General features: G+C 37.7%; 1 protein-coding gene across 1 annotated transcript; it reads left to right on the plus strand.

Annotated features, from left to right (window-relative positions):
* The first annotated feature begins 1,424 nt into the window (after window positions 1-1,424).
* oxtrb (oxytocin receptor b) lies at window positions 1,425-19,124 on the plus strand. The gene is made up of 3 exons (XM_007253370.4): window positions 1,425-1,582; window positions 2,796-3,899; window positions 16,944-19,124. The coding sequence occupies exons 2-3, from the start codon at window positions 2,993-2,995 to the stop codon at window positions 17,168-17,170; spliced, it is 1,134 nt and encodes a 377-aa protein (XP_007253432.1). The 5' UTR covers window positions 1,425-1,582; window positions 2,796-2,992; the 3' UTR covers window positions 17,171-19,124.
* The last annotated feature ends 1,023 nt before the right edge of the window (window positions 19,125-20,147 follow it).

Consider the following 20,147-nt stretch of genomic DNA (forward strand, 5'->3'; position numbering starts at 1 on the left):
CACTCTGCAGCGTCCAGAGACCCTTATCAGGAAACCCGACCTCCAGAACAGCTCATTGATATTCACCCAGAGGGACTTTCTCTCCAACCGAGAAATGCACATAAAGCTGGTGGTGCAGTAAGTCATGAGGAGCAAGCTGGTGAAAAAAGGGGGTAGGAGGAGGGAAGGGAGAGGCAGGGGAAAGTGGGGATGCTGAGTTGTACTGAAAAATGAGAATGAGAGGTTGAAAATAATAGGGCATAGTGTGATGGAGAAATTAAAGAAGAGAAATTACACTGAAGTTGATATGAATCTACATGTAAATATGGGAAATTGACAGTTCTGCTGACTACATATTCTGAGTGTTAAAAGTTACACAAGCTGGTTTTCTTATAACCAGTAATCATAATGCATTTTCCTTTCCTACTGTTACATAATTCTTAGTAAAACATGGCAGTCACAGTAAGGCTCAGTCACAGGAGTTTTTGACAACAATATGTCAGGAAATGTGATTTCATGTTTGCACACAGAAGTCCTGGCGTACTCTACAGCTTCATTTAATGTTGACTAGATAAAAAAATTGCAAGGGTGAAAAAGTTAATCTGGCTTCTGACTCTAATCAGCTTGATAAATAAACCCCCCACTTTCCTAATTACTATCTGTAATTGTCTAATTAAGGTCTAATTGAACAATGTCACACTGTTTGTGAGGAACACATGCACTGGATGTAGACCTGTCATAGTAATTACATTCCCAATTTATTATTTAATATATGTACATGACCTCAAGTTTTTTTTGCTGACCAATATTACCTGTTGTATATTTTTTTAAATCCCAATGTCTGGTTATTCTTAACAAAAAACATTAATTGTTCTTTAAAATGATATAAATCAACAGGGATATGTGATTGTAGCAGTACTAACTTATGGCAGAGCTCCCAGCATGCCCAGCAACAGCTCTTTTTCTGTTGTTGGAGTTATTTAAAGGGCTATATGTTATTTGTGTCTGTGTAGGTATATGTGTGTGGGGGGGCATTATGTGTTTATGTATGTTTATCTATGAAGCTTAAATATTAAAAAGTAACGATATCGGCAACACTGGCCCTGTATTTACTTGTTATCGGATGGATAACAAAATTCCCGGTATCGCCCACCTGTAGTCTCTATCAGTGGTACAATATTTTTAGAAAGAACCACCGATCATTATGTATTTTGCTTCTGAACAAGACTAGGAGGTTAAATTAAGGTTACTTAAATTGTGGTTTTCCATCATCAGTTTTAAACGATTTAATGCAAACAAAATACAACGTTTATTCAATGTTCTTTACTGTCAGGGTTTGGGCTACGTTTTCTCAATGCTCGATTTAGTGCACAGCTTCATTACGCATTAATCGCCATGTCCCATGTTCCATCTAGCGGTGGAAATGTGCTCGTGCGGCGGCTCGCTAAAAACACCCAAACACTCTCTCATACACACACACACACGCGCGCACACACATAAAGCTGAGATACACTTCAAGCTTTCAGAGACAGAGAGAAGTGCTGTACAGCACCGGAACACCAGTAACGGCCCCCCGTTCGGCGGGTGGATGGATCAGATTTAGGTAGGTCTGATGATATTAATGTAATTTATCTTCACAGATTAATATGCTATATTTAATAGGCTACTTTATAGCTGGTAATAATATGTGATAACTCTTTAATATTTAATATAATTACTATCAGACATCGGTGCATAGGCTAGTCAAAGTTATGTTTTTTATATCTTTATATTTATAGCAAATACTAAAGAAAGTTTATTGCTAATATGTCTAAAAAACGTATGTCAATGTTTTCCGTTTTTTTCTTTTTCTATAATTTAATCATTTATTTTTTCTTTGCTAGTTATGCTAACTTATGTAGATAATTCTGGATGAATAAACCAATAGAAATGCTCTGAAATTACTGGGGATAAGCACTTATTTTCCACTAAATTCTATTCAACGTTTTTAAGCATTACCTTAACCCGGATTTTGTGAGAAGTTATCCAATTCTATCAAGTTTTCTTTGGGCGTTAGTTGTAGTTTCACAGTAGTAAAAGTTAGTGTTAGGTTGATTGAACACTGCCAATTTTGCTGTGGTAAATAAAGGTATAAGTTCCTTCAGGTAATTTTTGGGGTTCTTTAAGTGAAACTGTGAAGTAAGACTTTCTTCTAAAGTTTAAACTTTTTTTTTTTCAAATGTTCCCAGGATAATAATGTATTTGGTGTAATATTAATAGGAAAAAACTAAAAGTATTATTTGAAGAAAACGAGGTTCTGAGACATGTGGTGACAAAGTACACTCTTAGAACATCTAGCACTGTAGACTCTAATTGTATATATACAGCTCTGGAAAAAAACACTTACAAATGACCAGTTTCTTTGATTTAACCAAATTGAAAACCACTGGAATATAATTAAGAGGAATATGGATGATCACAAGCCATCAAACCAAGCTGAACTGCTTGAATTTTTGCACCAGGAGTGGCATAAAGTTATTCAAAAGCAGTGTGTAAGACTGGTGGAGGAGAAAACTATGATTAAAAACAAGATTGTTTCATTAAACATTGATTTCTGAACTCTTAAAACATGAACGTGTTTTCTTTGCATCATTATATATTATTTATTATTATTTGTAAATAGCACCATTAAGGAAAACTGAATCAGAAACTGAAGTGGTCTGTTTTTTTCCAGAGCTGTATGTTCCAATCTGTCTGTTCCATATTTCATGATGCACCATAGCCACCTGAATCCCTCAGCCCCAACCCACCTCTTTCATTCTGTTTTCATTCTGCAGAACTGCGCGCGCTGCTCTCCAGCCTCTAAGAGTGTACAATCCATCATCCATCACGCATTTAAAAAAAAACACCAAACCAGAAAAATGCGCTCCAGGAAAAAACAAGCACTCAGCAGTCTCCCAGCCGCGCTCCAGCGCCTCCAATGACCGCCGGCTGAGCACTGAGACCGCAGTGCGCCTTTACGCGCTTCGCTCCCATGGAGAGCCCTGGATCCTGGGCGCTGAACGCGTCGCGCAACGCGAGCCGCGCGCCAAACCCTCTGAAGCGCGATGAAGAAGTGGCCAAGGTGGAGGTGGCCGTGCTCGTGCTCGTCCTGCTGCTAGCGGTGGTGGGCAACGCGTGCGTGCTGGCGGCCGTGGCGGTGGCGGGCGCGCGCAAACGCGGCACGTCCCGCATGCACTTCTTCATGAAGCACCTGAGCATCGCGGACCTGGTGGTGGCCGTGTTCCAGGTTCTGCCGCAGCTCATCTGGGACATCACCTTCCGCTTCTACGGGCCGGACGCGCTGTGCCGCCTCGTTAAGTACCTGCAGGTGGTGGGCATGTTCGCCTCCACCTACGTCCTCGTGCTGATGTCCGTGGACCGCTGCCTGGCCGTGTGGCGGCCGCTGCGCACGCTGCGCCACCACCGCGCCGAGCGCACCTACGTGCTGGCCTCGTGGGCGCTGAGCCTCGTGCTGAGCGCGCCGCAGGCCTGCATCTTCAAGCTGAAGGAAGTGGGCGACGGCGTGTACGACTGCTGGGGCGACTTCGTGCAGCCGTGGGGCGCCAAGGCCTACGTCACGTGGATCAGCCTGGCCGTCTACGTCATCCCGGTGACCGTGCTCAGCGTGTGCTATGGCCTCATCAGCTGGAAGGTGTGGCAGAACTTCAGGCTGAAGACCGGGCGGAGCAAGCGCGCGCCCAACGGCGCCGAGGTCACGGCGGGGGCCGGGGTCGGAGCTGGTGCGCTCGCGCGGGTCAGCAGCGTGCGCCTCATCTCCGAAGCCAAGATGAGGACGGTGAAGATGACGCTGGTGATCGTGGTGGCCTACATCGTGTGCTGGACGCCCTTCTTCTTTGTGCAGATGTGGGCAGCGTGGGACCCCTTGGCGCCCAGAGAGGGTAAAATATTATAAATATGGCTCTATAACCTAATATCTAGAAATGTCTCTGGTCTAAAAGCTCAAGATAGAGCAGTGTTTCTCTGGGGTCTGGGGTTCCTCAAAAAGTTTTTTGAGATGCACCACTGAAGACGTATTAATGGTTTCAAAAATAGCCATTAGAGATCTGTTAAAGGAGAACTCCGGTGTAAAATGGACTTTTGGTGTAGTAAAACATGATAAAATGTACTTAATTTTGCAATGAATAGCAGAATTTCAAGATACAAAAAAATTAACAGTTTGTCCAAACACCCTGGGTGACACAGGGCATAATTTACCCCGATAAATTGCCTTTCCCACCTTTATCCAGCTTAAAGTAGCTCCACACCTCCTTGGTAGAAACCGGAGAGCCCTGACATTTAAAACGAGGCATTAATAACTTAAAAAGTGCACAAGAAGTTTATTAAAAAACACTGTTTACATCCCATTATGCTTCAGCTCCGAGCGCAGCCATATTTGTATTGATAATGTCATAGACATAAATATACATAGTCTCTGCACAGCCTGCCTCCTGGTGCTGGCTGCTACGCTACACTATGTCTATGACATTATTAATACAAATATGGTGGCACTCACAGCTGAAGCTAGCCTCACAGGATGCAAACAAAGAATCCTTTTTATATTTTTAATAGAATTCAGTAACATTTAATTGACATTCAGTTGAATCTTAGTTGAATGTTATTTGAGCATCTATGAGGTGTCAACAACGGACCCATCTAGTGTTACTAAGGACCATTTTTGTAAAGGAGTTGAAAACCTTGTTAAAAATTAAACAACCCTTATATTAATTCTTACAAATATAGGTGCTTCACATTCTTTGAGTGGTTTCATAAAGAACGCAAAGAAAAGTTTATTTCATTGTTTCATTTTTTTTTTCACTTTTCAAGTTGACATAAAGGTTTGAAATCAGTTTATAGGCCCTTCATACTCACATATTTTTCACAAAAGTGGCTCTTTTTGGAACCCATTAATGGATCTTCTTGGGCATTGCTCAAAGAACCCATTGTAACAGCTTTATTTTAAAGAGTGAAGGTAATGGGATCTTTATCAAGGTTACAAACATATTTATTTACAGTAGATGTTTTAACACACAGTAAGTGCAATGTTTAGGTTCTTTATAAACAAAAGATTTTGCTAAATTCAATATCGCAGCTCATGCAGTCTAAAAAAAATGAGTTGGTTGTTTTTCTCTCTTTCTATCAGTCATTCTTTTTCTGTCACTCCTTTATTCAGCTTTTGGGATAGTGTGAAACCAACTATTGGGTATTTTATTTTACCCAGCAGCACTTGGGCAGAATAATGAACAGGTTCTGTAGGTACCTGTAGGCAGAGGACAGACAAAAAAGAGGAGAATTGGAAGTGAGTGTTTAAGTGGTAAAGCCAACATTAACTAGAAGACTGTAAAGTATATTTCCTGAAGAATGAGCAGCATGATTGTGCAGCTTAAGTAAATCCCAATTGACTGCAAATGGGTTGCCAGTTGCTTAGCAGTAGCTATGATATTTCAAATGACTATTATTGTATAATAGGCTATAATATAAGAGGTGGTTGATATGCTGTTCACAGTGGTTGCTATGTTGCTTTTGTTGTTAAGCATTAGCTGTGGTATTTCTGGTTTTGGCTATGGCATTCCAAGTGATGCTTTTCTGGTGCAATGAAGGTGGTATTCCAGGTGGTTACACTTAGAGAGGTTGGCAAAATGATAATATTTGATTATATATTATATATTTTTTTGTTCTATTGACAATATATTTTTAAGCATATCAAGGATATCTTCAGCACTTAAAGAACACTTTAAGTGCTGAAGATATGTTAGTATGGACGCAAACCAGCACCTGATAAAATTTTCTGATGACACAGTTTTGCTTAGTTTGTTAACAAAAACCTCTAACCCAAATATGCATCATATAGCTGTAGAAAATCTTGTGGCCTGGTGTAGGGTACACAAACTGCAGATTAATACAAGTAAGACTGTGGAAATGCTGGTGGATCCTCGAAAAGTTGGAATTTCTGACCCTGTGTCTATCCATGGTCAAACCATTGAGCAGGTGAGCTCATTTAAATATCTTGGAGTTTACATAGACTGTGATCTGAGTTGGAAAACACAGGTGACCAGGGTGTGCTCTAGGATCCATCAGCGCCTTCATTTTCTGCGCAGACTCAGATTATTTGGTGTCTGTAAGAACATTATGTTAATATTCTACAGAGCAGCTATTGAATCAGTTTTAAGATATGGTATTACAAGTTGGTTTGGTAATCTAACAGTTCAATCCAAAACACAATTAAATAGCCTAGTTAAGACAGCTGGGAAAATTATGGGCATTCCTGCCCCTTTTGGCCCGCATGAGCTGTGGCAGCAGGCTATAATTAGGCAGGCTAGGAATATTGTTTCTGATAGTACACATGTGCTACATCAGGAGTACCAGCTCATGAACTCAGGTAGAAGATACAGGGTCCCTTTGTGTAGGCACAATAGGTTTAAACATTCTTTTGTACCACTGTCAATTAAGATTCTAAATAATAAGGACGTCTGACTGTATTTGGTTGTATAGGGGCTGTGGGGTTCTGTGAAAGTATGTAATGTAATGCACTTTAAATCCTTAATGTATTGTAATGATATGGTTTTGGTCACATGATTGTCTGTATGTGTCTGTTTTGTGTTGTAGTGCAGTATGCCCTCAATCCAAGAAAAATTTCTCCTTGGGAGATAAATAAAGAAACTAACTAACTAACTAACACTGACCTGACTGTACAAATGTATTGCGATACATATCATGTATCATAAAAATGTATTTAGGTGATACAAAACCCTTATTCTCTGCAGTAAAATAAGTTATTTACACTTTAAAACATAAAGACGTAAAAACTAGTCAACCATAATGAAACGAAAGGTTTTGAAAGGTGTATTCAGGATTTGTATTGATTTTAAAATGAAGTTCAGGAAAGAGCCAATTTTATGATTTTATTCATCAAATTTTGACATTAGCATATTTACTTGACTATATTACAATATACAATTACAATTACAATTATGATTTTCAGTAACGTTCCTTAACAAACATGAAATCTTGTATGTAGTGCTTGAATAGAAATCCTTAAGATTTAGTGGTGTAATGTCAGGCAGAAAACTGACAAAAATCCTGGCCTGTTAGGAGGTTAAATATTATGATGTGATATTTTTATCATATCAGAAAGCCCTAGACACAATGGGGTTTTAGGGGGTTGCTATGTTTTGCCAAATAGACACGTGGTATCTGCTTGGTGTGGTAAGTGCATGCGATAGGGTTGCTATAATGTTTCATGTTGGATGGTTGCTAAGTGTTTGCTATCAGTGGTTGACAAAGGATGCAGATCATGTACTTAAGTCAAAATAACTATTTGTGTCACCTTTATTTTTAAAAGTACTCCCTCTAATGGCATGACTATCTGGGGGATCAGACTGGAGCCCTTCAAACTTTTACAGGGTGCCTCCTATAGATACTGACACCACTGTACAGCATTATGAGTCACAGAAAGATCCAGTTGTAAAATGTAACGGGGAAAAATTTACATTTATTATAAAGAAGAAAAGGTAGTTGGTATTTTCTCTTGGCTGAAATTACCTTAGTTAAATCAAGTTGAAGTTCAAGCAAAGAATATTTAATTGACAACATACCTGTGGTCAAAAACCGACCAATAATGCAATGTGAATTAAACAGATCACTGCTTTTCAGGTAGAAAAATGTTTTTGATTAGACTTCTTAGACCTCCTACAGTGAAGAAGTCTTTAAAATAACCTCTGATAACATATCTTGCTTTTGAGAAACCTTTTGAGAAAGGCTCGAGTGGTCTTGTTAAAAATGTGCATAAATTGCCTTCCTTAAGAATACAAGAAAAAGGAAAACTCAGCTGTCTGTCTTGATTATCTATGTAGCAAAAAGGATAGTCAAAAGTCAGTACAACATTTTTTTTTTTTCATTTTTAGTGTATTGGGGCATTTAACACTTTAGATGAGTACAGCAGATTTTACCCAATTCATTCAGACAGGTTTCGTTTTAGCATTGAACCGCCAAATAAAAAAATTGTTTTATATGTATGTAAATATTTTTTTAATGTATGAGATGCAAGGAAACATGTTATTTCAGAGCTGCCAACACACTGGCTGTTAAACTCACTCAAACCACTTGCCATTTTTAAGGACCCTTGTTGTCCTTGAAAAACAACCACAGGATGTATTTGACTTCTAATAAGGTTTCCTACAGCTGCTGCTCTAGATTCCACTGATTAAACACACTCAGGACAGCAAAGGATTGCACGCTAACTAGATACTCAGTCTCAGTGAGTCTCACAGTGTGTGTAGAACCCGGATCTAGCAGAACTCAGAACAACAATCAAGAGCAAATCGAAGAGGGACCTCAATTGACAAGAACTGAGGAAATATAAAAGGTTTAGGCTTGTAGACCAGACTTCAATGAAGACTTTATCAGAAGACTAAACACAAACAGTGACCAAATAGTTTTTAAATAATGTCATTGTGAAAAAAAAATTGTGAAAAGTGAGTGAAAGTGAAGCTAATTTACTGCTAGCTAACATGACAAACATGCTAACCTGAAGTAAGTTTACATTGGTTCCAGTTTGTTAAAGGCATTTCTGATGGCTATATGTTTCAAATGAAGATATATCTTTGTCTTAAACAATTTAATACATTAACCCCCCCCCCCCCCCCCCCCACACACACACACACACATTTATGCAGCTTATATACTGTGTGTATTGTACTGTACTATTTGTGTGTGCCCATTTAGAAGAGTGCTGCACTTATCAATTTATCCTAGCTCAGTTTCCCAACAGCATCTTGATTTTAAGATAATCTTAACTAACTGGTAGAGAAAGTGTTTTGTAGGGCTTTACAACAATTCTTTTTGTTTGTTTGTTTGTTTTTTACAATAAACAGATAACAGCAAACTAAAATTGCATTGCAGCAACCAATAGAGCTCTTTACATGGCAGACTGTGATTACATATGATATGACAAAGCTGGAGGCAGAGCGAGGTAGAGGTCCACACAGTGAAAACACACACACCAAACTGCTACTTAACCCATGACAAATTAGTTAGATGCTTTTGGGAAAGCCAGCCCTGGTCATATTTCACTACAGAACAAAAATTAGTTTTAACAACAGTTCATACACTGAAATATGTTTACCATAAACTATTTTTGTATCTTTTGTAGTCTCAGAGCTTGTCCTGGGGCAGCACAGCATTGTTGGGTCGCTTCTGCCTGAGGCTTTAACGCTGCTTCAGCTGCTTTAGACTTTATAAACATGCTAGGATAACTTTAGGCTGCTCATGTCTATCTGCAACCTTAACTCAAAAATAAACACTTGTTGAAGATATGGAAGTTGGAAGGCCTCAGTATCTCAGTATAAGTCCTGAGAGCTTGCTGCAGTAAATGTAGCATGAGATCAAAGGGCTCCGGCTTCATCCTGGCAACATCTTGAAGATTGTCATTTCCCTGTAATAGCATAGCATCATTTGTCAGGAGATTTGTGTGATTATATAGTCTGCTGGGCCCAAACGAGCGAGTCCTTATGCTTTAGAGGCCATTCTGACTTCCATTCCACCTAATTTCTGAAAATATAGCATAGAGCTAGCAATGGAGAGGAAATTGGAGTGCATTTTTATAGCACATTCTAATTATTTTGCAGGTGTTCTATTTGTTTTATGGATGTTTTTGTGAAGCGTTAAACACATTGAATGCAGTGCTCTTTTCACTTCTCTTAATTTTTTTCATTTAATGAAATTATGTTATGTCTAGCCTAATTAAATCAGCTTGCTGAAGGCTTTTTTTTATTCTGATCTTTCCACCAATATTCTGATTTTCTCTACATGTTACAGGGTGGCAGGTTAAAATAAAATATTCAGTGAGAGTACACTCTTATATTGACATATATCATAGGGGCTATTTGCATTATGTTACGGAATAACTACACAAAAGCCGTATCTGGACGGGATTAGTTTTTTTTAGGGGGACGTCTGTGAAAAATATTTCACACTTTTACTCAGTGATAAAACTCTTGCATCCAGACTGCAACTGAAAAAACAGGAGGACCAGTGAGTTTTTTTTGGCTTTTTCTGCCACAGAATATCACGTTCAGTAGCTCCTCCATTTCCACTTGCTGTTGTGTTTACGTGGATCTCCATGAAAACGCATACCCAAAGTGTGTAATTTTCTCAGAGGACGTCTGACAAAAAGCCATATATATGGTTGTTCCAGACGGGAATAAAATCACCCCCAATAAAAAAAATACCCCAGGACCCCCTGAGAAACTAATCCCATCCAGATTTAGCCTGGTCTTGGACTACACAGAATATTTAATATGGGTTTTCCACTGAAAGGAAAATATAGTCTATGACTATGCTTATTCCCTATGTCCAAATATGGACATTCTTTCTAATAAATGCATTCAGTAACTTTTAAGTTGTACCCAGTGCTGAAATGTATGTCTAGTCACTGTAGAGAAGTATTAGCAATAGAATAAGACTCTAATGCATACCATGCCTAATGCCAGGTGTGGGCTAAAGGGGTATGAAGCCCCCAGTATTGAGCTGTGGAGCAGTGGAACTGTGTTCTCTGGAAGGATTGTGCTCCATACAGTCCTTTAGGGATGGGATGAGTTAAGGGTTTGGGATAAGGTAAGGTGGTAATCGTTAAACATTAAGTTTTAGGTTAGGATTAAAATCACAGTTTATGCCAGTGAAAAGGAGTGCACAGAGTGAATCTAATCTGTGACTGTGACAGGGTTCTTCACACAGTTCACTAACCCTAACCCCCACACACTCATACACAGCAGTAAATCCTGAAGAAGTAAAATCACTGTTTCACTTCCTTTCAGTCCAGGGACCAAACTTCTCTAAACTTTATGCCATAACTGCCCCATAGCAATTGTAGGAACCCATTAAATAAAGTGTGCCTAAACCTATAAACTAGTTTAGATCTTTACTGTACAGAAAGTTCTTTAAACGATTGGTTATTCTATCCCTGCTTAAATCCAGCTCAGGGTGAGCTGGCCACCCCAAAAACATATTTTATGCTAGTTGGCTAGCTCATTAACTAGCTCTTGATCTGCATACAGTATATTTGTTTCTGGATGACCAGCTGGTCCTGAGCTGGATATTGTACGATGATGACATCACTCAAAAACCCTTTTAAAGTATGTACACAGATTTTCCCAAAAATTCAAGTTTTTTGAATTTTCAGTTGTATAGTTTGAATCTTATACAGCAAACTGAGGTTATTACAGAGATTCTCAGATATAAACCTTAAAAAACTTACTAAATGCTAAATGCAATGCAAGGAGCAAGGAGATGTTTGTCATATTAAAATCATTAGGGTTATCTTTTGTTCAAATTAAATAATTTGCATTGGGGCAGATACAACAGAGAAACAATCAAGTTCATTTAGGATCTGTGGCAGAGGAAACACATGGGAGAGCCTCTGGATAGCTGATAAACGACAAACATATTGTTATCAGAATGCCTTTCCTCACTGATTTTCCAGTTACGTGACCATTGCCACATCGGCCTCCCCCACATCCCCAGAGTTCAGGTTTGGTTTTTAGTTTTCTTTTTTTGCCCAAAGCCTAAAGGGGTTCCGGCTCCATGAGTTTCAAAAGGTTCCAGATGTCATCGTTCTTGACTGTGTTTGGGATGAGGTCGTGGAGTGGAGTGGTATGGTTTGTGCCCTGGGGAGGTGAAAAGGAACCCAAGCAGTGTGTGTGCACATTGTGTGTGTGTGTGTGTGTTTTAGGCAATGTTCACTGTTAAACTGCTCTCTGACCCAAATATATTCAGACAGATCTCATTGTTTGATTTATTTGTTGGATGTTCCCATGATATGACATCCAATAATTTTTGCTCAGATTGAGAAAAGAAAGAGTCTTTGCACAGAAATGTCAGCATGACTTTAACTACATGAGTTTAACTAGAGCTTCTTATCTATCAGTTTTACAGCTCGTATGTTCTTGGATATCCATTTCTGTTTTATGGGTAATTTTAAAATTTGAAAACTTCATGAGACTTAAATATTGGAAACTAGGGCAGTGTATTTCATAACAAACAATGAAAACCTATCGTAAATAGTAATATTCAAAACACACCATCATAAGCATAATAAATAGATTTTAACATGACGTACAACACTGCCCTCTAGTGGTCATTGTTTAAACATAACACTAAATAAACCACTGTTTGGTACTGTACAATTTATTACTGTTTTTGAGAATCAATTCAGTATTTCAAAAACTAATATTGTAACACTTTAATATACTGAAAATGTTATTCATCCCTATTATATACTAAGCACCAAAATGTATTTCTTGTGGATGTTTTACTCAATATCTCCACATTTCATATCATTATTGAAACACTAAGAATGTTGGTTTACTTTGGAAAATGTAGTTTATTACTTTACTACTTTATCTGTTTTAGAAGAAGATCTGTTCATCATTATTTTTTAGTTTTCTGCTAATTATGTGAAGGCAAATGACTATTATAATAATGTTATACATTTATCTGCTACATTTAGGTAAAAACAGTCTTTTTTTTTATATTCTATTATAGATACACAATATAATATATATTATGTACCATCTTTGACACATTTGGTCGGAACTTTTCTAGGAAATGCAATGGCTCTTTGATTTCCAGAAGAGTGTCATATAGTTGTTTTTTTTTTTTTACTTTTTGTTCTTTTCCGAACCCCTATCCATAAAGCTCCTTCATTAGACGATGTAGTCTCCCGTCTGGTAAGGCTCTCTACTCTGAATATTTTATTCTCTCCTGGGCATAACTTTTATCTTCAGATTCCACAGGGCGTGCTTCATTTACATATAATGGTAATGGTGGTGATTTGCATGAACACATTGCTTTAGATGTAGATGTGCATTTCCTTTGTTCTCAGTCTGCCCACTTGTTGGTCGATACAGATGTCATGATTTGGACATCAAAAACCTGTTTGCTGTGTAATGCACTTCCAGAGACTGAGTCATACATTCGCACTGCAACACGGTTGACTTGGATGTCTGTTTTCCTTTAATGCTGTGCGCTTAGCCTGCAGATATTTCCTCCTCTGTACATGCACCATCAGATAGCAATCTGGACGCAGGGGCATGATGGACTGCAGAGCCATGAAAATAGCATTTATCCTTGAAAAATTGTGTGATTGCGAGTGTGTGTTTGTGTGTGAGTGGGAGCGGAACAAAAAGTGAGAGAGAGAGAGAGAGAGAGAGAGAGAGAGATAGAGAGTTTTTTAAAGATTGTAGCTATGAAAGTCTGAACCTCGGTCAGTAACATCAAGGGACAGGGATGGAGTGGTAAAAAAGGGTCAAGCTGGTTCAGAATTGAACTGTTTGGCTTTTAGCACACTGTTCTAGAAAAGTGTGACTCAATCCCCAAAGACTGTAGAGTAGGAGCGATCGAGGTTAGAGGTGAGTCCAGTATGAATTGGCGATTCCCCTGCTCCAACACACAACACACAAACGCACAGACTGACTTTTGACTTGTATGAATTTGCCCTCTACTGACTGACAAGACTGCCGAGCTGCCGATCGTAAAGTGGTGAACGGTGAATACTTTTCCTTTCATTCAGTTCAGGTCAGGTCAGTTTGGCTAAAGAACAGCAGTGCCATGATCCCACAGTTCACAGTACAGTTTAAATGTGCTTTTTCTTGTATAGGAAAAGCTTCTAAAGGAAAGCACTGCTGCACTAAAAACTTGGTGTACATGTTATTAAAAGTAGGTGGACATCAAATAAAAGTGTCTTGAGTGTCCTGGGATGCAGATGTACAGTATGAATGGGTGATTCCCCTGCTCTAACACACAACACACATACTAACAGACTGCTCTCTTCTGAATGGCTGATAAAACTCAACTTGATAAAACAGATTAAAAAAATGTGGTGAATGAGCAATATCTTTCATTCAGTTTTGCTACACTACACTACTTCAGTGCCATGCTCCCTCATGTACAGTACAGTTTAAATGTGACTTTTGTGTGGAAAAAAGAACTTTCTAAAGGAAAAGGAAATGAAACATATTTCCAGTTATATTTGCAATATGTTTAACTCAGCACCATGTGTTTTGGTAATGCCCCTACGTAACAGATGATTTCTACAGTAGATATATTATTTATACTGCTTGATCTGAGCATATGATTCTTGCCACATTTATGTCTTCTAAATAATTAAGCCAAGGATGTTAAAGGCAGGCTACATTTACAGCTACCAAGAAAACAATTTTACAACTGCTCTATTTTTAGGTATTATATTTAGCTATTATATTTATCTATTATATTTGTACCTTTAAACTCTTATTTTCAAAATATTGTTTGAATAGCAAATTTAACAAAGCAAACTTTCCTTATCCTGTGCCTCTTCTATTTACCCACTCATATTGTTATACAGTACCAGTCAAAAGTTTGTACACACCTCTTCTCATTCAATGTGTTTTCTTTCTTTTTATGATATTTATACATTGTAAATTTAATATTGAAGACTATATTAAAGATTTACAGGAACACATACTGAATTATTCTGTAAACAAAAGTGTTAAACAAATTAGAATATGTTTTATACTTAAGATTTTTCTAAGTAGCACATTTATCTTTGAGGACAGATCTGCACACTCTTGGTATTTTAATCTCAGTGTCTTCATGAGGGAGAGTCACCTGGAATAGTTTTCTCAGCATTTCGAAGGAAGGGGTTCCTGGAGGTGCTGAACAATAGTTGCTGCTCCAGCTCATCCTAAATCACCTCAAATCACCATCTGAGTTCATCATGTTTAGTTCAGGGAACTACATAATTCCATATGTGTCCCTTAATAGCTTTCATTTCTTTAATGTTAATTTTAAAATGTAGAAAATAAATTGAACAAAGAAATTGAGAAAAACATTGAATGAATACGTGTGTCCGAACGTTTGACTGATACTGTATATGTAAATAGCTAGTAAAAATGTATCCCCCCCCAAAAAATTCAAAGGAACCTAGTACATGACACACAAGTTAGCAAAACCTATGATGCACCATGTATGATCAAACCTGAATCTTAATTATCCTTGAAACTATTAACATTTGTTTCATAATGCACATATTTTTAAAAAGTCTGCCCCAATATGTGTGTTGGCACAGGTACTGCATCATGTTTTCTCACTTAAAAGGGCATCTAAGATGGCACTTCATAAGTTTTTTCATTAGAAATGTACCTACAGAGAATGTCAATAGAGGACACTTAATATCACATCCTTTACTATTGAAGGGGCAACCATGTAAGGGCACTCATTAAGAAACATTATTGAATTTTCCTGCTATCATAAGTTATTGCAAGCAAGGAAGGTCACTAGAGGGTACTCAGCACGTTATCTCATCTGAAGGGCAGCCAATAGGGCACTTCGTTTCAGTTTTGCCACTGTCCTTCAGTTTCAATTCTGTCCTTCAGACTGGAGTTTTTTCTAAAGTGAAGGCTAATTATTGATTTATGATTTGAAGCCATGCTAAATAGAGAGCTTATTTTAGTACAATGCAATGCATCCATTGTTTTATGTACATCTTAGGTAATTATACACTTTTATTCAAAAGCAGTGTGTAAGACTGGTGGAGGAGAGCATGCCAAGATGCATGAAAACTGTGATTAAAAACCAGGATTATTTCACCTAAACTGTTAAAACTTTATGAATATGAACTAGTTTTCTTTGCATTATTAGAGGTCTGAAAGCTCTGCATTTCTGCCATTTCTCATTTTCTGCAAATAAATGTTCTAAATGACAATATTTTTATTTGCAATTTGGGAGCAATGTTGTCTTTAGTTTACAGAATAAAACAACGTTTTGTTCATTTTACTCAAACATAAACCTATAAATAGCAAAATTAGAGAAGCTTCAGAATCTGAAGTGATCACTTTACTTTTTTCCAGAGCAGTATATATACCTTATGTTAATTTTTGTGGTTGAGCACAACCAACTTAAAGTAAGGCTGGATATGTGAGGCAGCCATTTGGCATGATGGCAGAGGCCTAGCCACATTACCAGTACTGCTGGGGACATTAATTAAACATTTTAGATGTATAAATAGACTAAATACACTTACCTGGTGGTTGTTTTTGAGGGGCTTCCTGAGGAATGGCGGCCATGTTAACTCCCCTTCTTGTACTATCCTTGGAGCTCCAGATGTGCTACCAGATGGGGGGAACTCTTGAACACTTGGGGGAAAGAAAAGTTAGAATAAAAAGGTGTTAATTTGTTAAAAAAAAAATTCAAATGTTTTAATCCATCTAGTGACATGTCCACAAATCTGTATGTAAATGTGGTGTAAATAATGTTGGCATTTATGTATGTATTTGTGTGTGTGTGTTTGTATATATGTGCGTGTATACCTTTAAGGTGCTCCCACCCTGTAGTAGTGGTCTAGCCCAATTGAGGAAGAGGCGGAGCTACAGATATAAGAGGGCAGGTAGAGACACCTGGGGAGTCTAAAAAAAAAGGAATCCACTTTGAGTCAGCCATGTTACACAAGCAAGTTTTTCTTTTTTTGAAAGCTGTTGGAATTTTTGATATCATATAATTTATTTTTATTTATTTATTTTGCTTAATTATTTTGATTATTATTATTAGTTATTTTAGTTTTTCTTCCACTTCTGTTGCATAATTAACTTGCCCGAAATCACACTTCACACTCCAGCTCAGTAGGTGGCGGTAATGCACCTTTAGTTGGTCTGCCATCCGCCATTAGCCTGAAAGAAGAAGAAGAAGAGTCAGCCATGTTGCTGTGGAATCAAATTTTCCTGTTCTGCTGAAAGATATGCCTATTGTATTGTTTAGTATTTATAATTTAGTACATTTTATAATTTAGTAAAGTACATCATTTAAAAGATGGAATTCATAAATATAGCATTATAGATCTTGTGATATATATATTACATGATTACTGTTTAATAATATGTATTAAAACAATCAGTTTTCTCATCTTGTCTTTCTAGCAATGGCGTTCATCATTGCCATGCTTCTGGCTAGCCTAAACAGCTGCTGTAACCCCTGGATCTACATGTTTTTCGCCGGTCACCTGTTCCGGGACTTGATGCGGAGCTGCATGATGGCATTACACTGCGGCTGTGGGGAGCAGCAGAGTCCAAAGAGCCAGTCGGGTGCCATTGTGATGAAGAGCACCTGCAGTCAGAGGAGCTTGACTCAGACCACCACTACATAACACACCACTCTGCAGATTTACACTACAGGGAGAATGCAGGAGTCCAACATGTTGCTAATGAAGCTCTAAAACTGAGGAGAAAGTTCCACAAAAGTATAAACTAGAGATCTATTTAGATCAACTGTAATTTAATACTCATTTGGACTGAACTGAACAATGAACAAGAAGATGTTCTCAGGATCCATTCATTTGTGCTTCATTTGTAAAAACAAACCATGCACACATTTTGTCTGCAGGCCCCCTAGTATTAATTTCACTGAATGAATGTAGGAAAACAAGAGGAAAATATTGATTAAATATGTTTTTTGCTGTTTTAAATCTGTTTTTAGTGGAGTTATGACCCATGCATGTTCATGCAGTACATAGTAAAATACAATATAAGTATCCATAAGTATCCAGACACTTCTTTTAATGAGATACTGACACAGGTGTTTAGTTGCGCATGCACAGTTTGTTTTTATCTGACACTTTCTAGCATGCTGGAGCTCAAGACAACATCTCTGGGATAAGTGAATTTGGAATTTTTGATCTGTAACTAATTATTCAATGTCAGAACCTTTGTTTCAGTGTTCCAAAAATCTAGGGCAAGCCATTTGCACAAATGTAGAGTTTATTACCAGTGCAAAGAGAGAACAAACATTTTATTTGTAAATGTTTTATTACCCATAATTTCTAAAGCAACTCTGGATTAGAAGGTTTTTACAATCCTTTGAGCATAAAGTGTATTTGACCTGTAGGACCAGCATGTTCTGTGTTCTACCATGTTTTCATTGCTGTATAAACGATGCTGTGTTTTTTCCCAAGTTAATGTCCAAGCTCATTCAGGGCACATTTTGTTTCTGTACAAAAGTGTTTATTATTGTATATATAGGCATATATAAGGCAACACATCACATTTATTCCACTTGTGTAATATCTCCAACAGAGTGGCACCTAACTGAACAACCCAGAAAACAGGAGAACCCTATATAGTCCCATTTTACTTTAGTGCAAGAGGCACATTTGGGACACTGTCTAGTAGGGTTGTTATAGAAGGCACTTCAAAATTGCGCCATTATCTACTGAAAGGTAAGAAAAAACTTATTCAGAGTTTATTTCCCCCAAAAGAAGGGCATCCAGTAGGATGCTTTGTCTCAATTTTGCCTTTTTAGAGGGCACTTTAACTTAACTTTTACACTTTTACAACCATAAGGGCACCAATGGAAGCGGTTGCACCCTCTGCTCACCTTCTTCAAGTCGACCTTCCTCAAATTCACCTGTGGTTAGATGTATGTAAGTGACTAATTATTAGTTTTTTAAATAAAAAAAAAATGAACCATCTACTTTTTACAGTATATGACAAAGTATAATGTCCAATGTGTGTTAAATAAGTTTGATCACAGAATTCAGTAACTGCCCAGTAATTTGTTTATTTGTTTTGAGGTGTTTTTGCAGCATTAATTAACATATTGGTACCATTGTTACAGTGCAGGAAAGTTGGAAAGCTGTACAAAAATATCCAGAAACTGATACTAACTGAGGTTCCTTCCTCCCCTATCTTAGATATTTAAAAAATACATATATATATATATATATATAAGATTGTGTGAGTATTCCAGCCCAGCAGGGGGCAGTAACACATTACCCAGTTCAATGCCATGTGTAAAAACTAATGTAATTTAGTTCTCAAACGGCAGATAAACCCATGCATCTAAACACGGGCAAAATGACTTGTCTTCTGTATTGTTGTGGTGTCAGTGACTGGTCATAACCAGCATTGAACTGGAGGCCTTACTGTAGTTTTGTCACACAAACCTTTTTGCCCTGAGATTTTTATTCTGTGTTTACTGTTCTCGCTGTTTATGACTGAATGACATGAAATGACTGAAATATGCTTTCAGAAATGTGTCTGGTTGTGAATAATGTGTGTAAAAGTGAAATATTGCATCAAAAACAAAGATACTCAATGCTAAAATTGTGTTGTGAGTAGTGTTATCATTGTGCACTGGGAGTGAGATTTAAATCCTAACAGTGGTGTGTGGCAGGGTACCTCTCTGAAATGAGTTTTGCAGGGTGGGATGTCTTAACCTGTGATCTCCCAATGATGAATCCAGCACTAAACTGGCAGCCCCATTGGGAAATCACTACAATGAATTGCTAGCTGTATAAGAAAAAAATCAATTTAAGAGATCTGATGTCGAAATGACCTTAAATTAAATTTGTATCAGAGGAGGAGAAGAAATCGAACATGTTTGTGTTGGAATTCTGAGCAGCTTCTATCATTTCACTCGGGAAAATGAAAGCAGATGTAGAGGAAACGGGGTGCAGGTGAGTTATGAAATGTGATAACAGCAAACTAGAGGAGGTTGGAGAGGAGCAGTGGTATAACTACAGGTGCAGTCACACTGGAGCCTGTGGGAAAGGCCTGTAGGCCCCTACAAGTTTTATTAGGCTCCTCATATAGATACTATCACAGCTGCACAGACATGACTCACAGAAAGATCCAGTTTCTAAAGAGCATAGCTCAGTTTGCTTTTATCAACACCACAAAGACAGACCTGGGGCCTGTTTATTCATAAAGCTCATTCAGGCTAACATTTTAAAAATACAGCTCTGAAAAAAAAAATAATAATAAGAGACCACTTTAATTGAATCTGAATTAGTTTCTCTGATTTTGATATTTATAGGTGTATGATTGAGAAAAATAAACATTCTTGTTTTATTCTATAAACTACGCACAACTTTTCTCCCAAATTCCAAATAAAAATATTGTCATTTAGAGCATTTATTTGCAGAAAATGAGAAATGGCTGAAATAACAAAAAAGATGCAGAGCTTTCAGACCTCAAATAATGCAAAGAAAACAAGTTCATATTCATAAAGTTTTAAGAGTTTAGAAGACTATATTTGGTGGAACAACCCTGATTTTTATGCATCTTGGCATGTTCTCATCCATCATTATGTTTTTCTTTGATTTTAGCTAATTGAAAACCTCTAAA

The sequence above is a fragment of the Astyanax mexicanus genome, chromosome 5 (assembly GCF_023375975.1).
Source record: "Astyanax mexicanus isolate ESR-SI-001 chromosome 5, AstMex3_surface, whole genome shotgun sequence".
NCBI classification, from domain to species: domain Eukaryota; kingdom Metazoa; phylum Chordata; class Actinopteri; order Characiformes; family Acestrorhamphidae; genus Astyanax; species Astyanax mexicanus.

Bases quoted from the DNA above. Each gene is read 5' to 3' on its own strand.
- oxtrb (XM_007253370.4), top strand. From the start codon at position 2,993: ATGGAGAGCCCTGGATCCTGGGCGCTGAACGCGTCGCGCAACGCGAGC. The intron at 3,900-16,943 runs GTAAAATATTAT...TTGTCTTTCTAG, and splicing joins CCCCTTGGCGCCCAGAGAGG to CAATGGCGTTCATCATTGCC.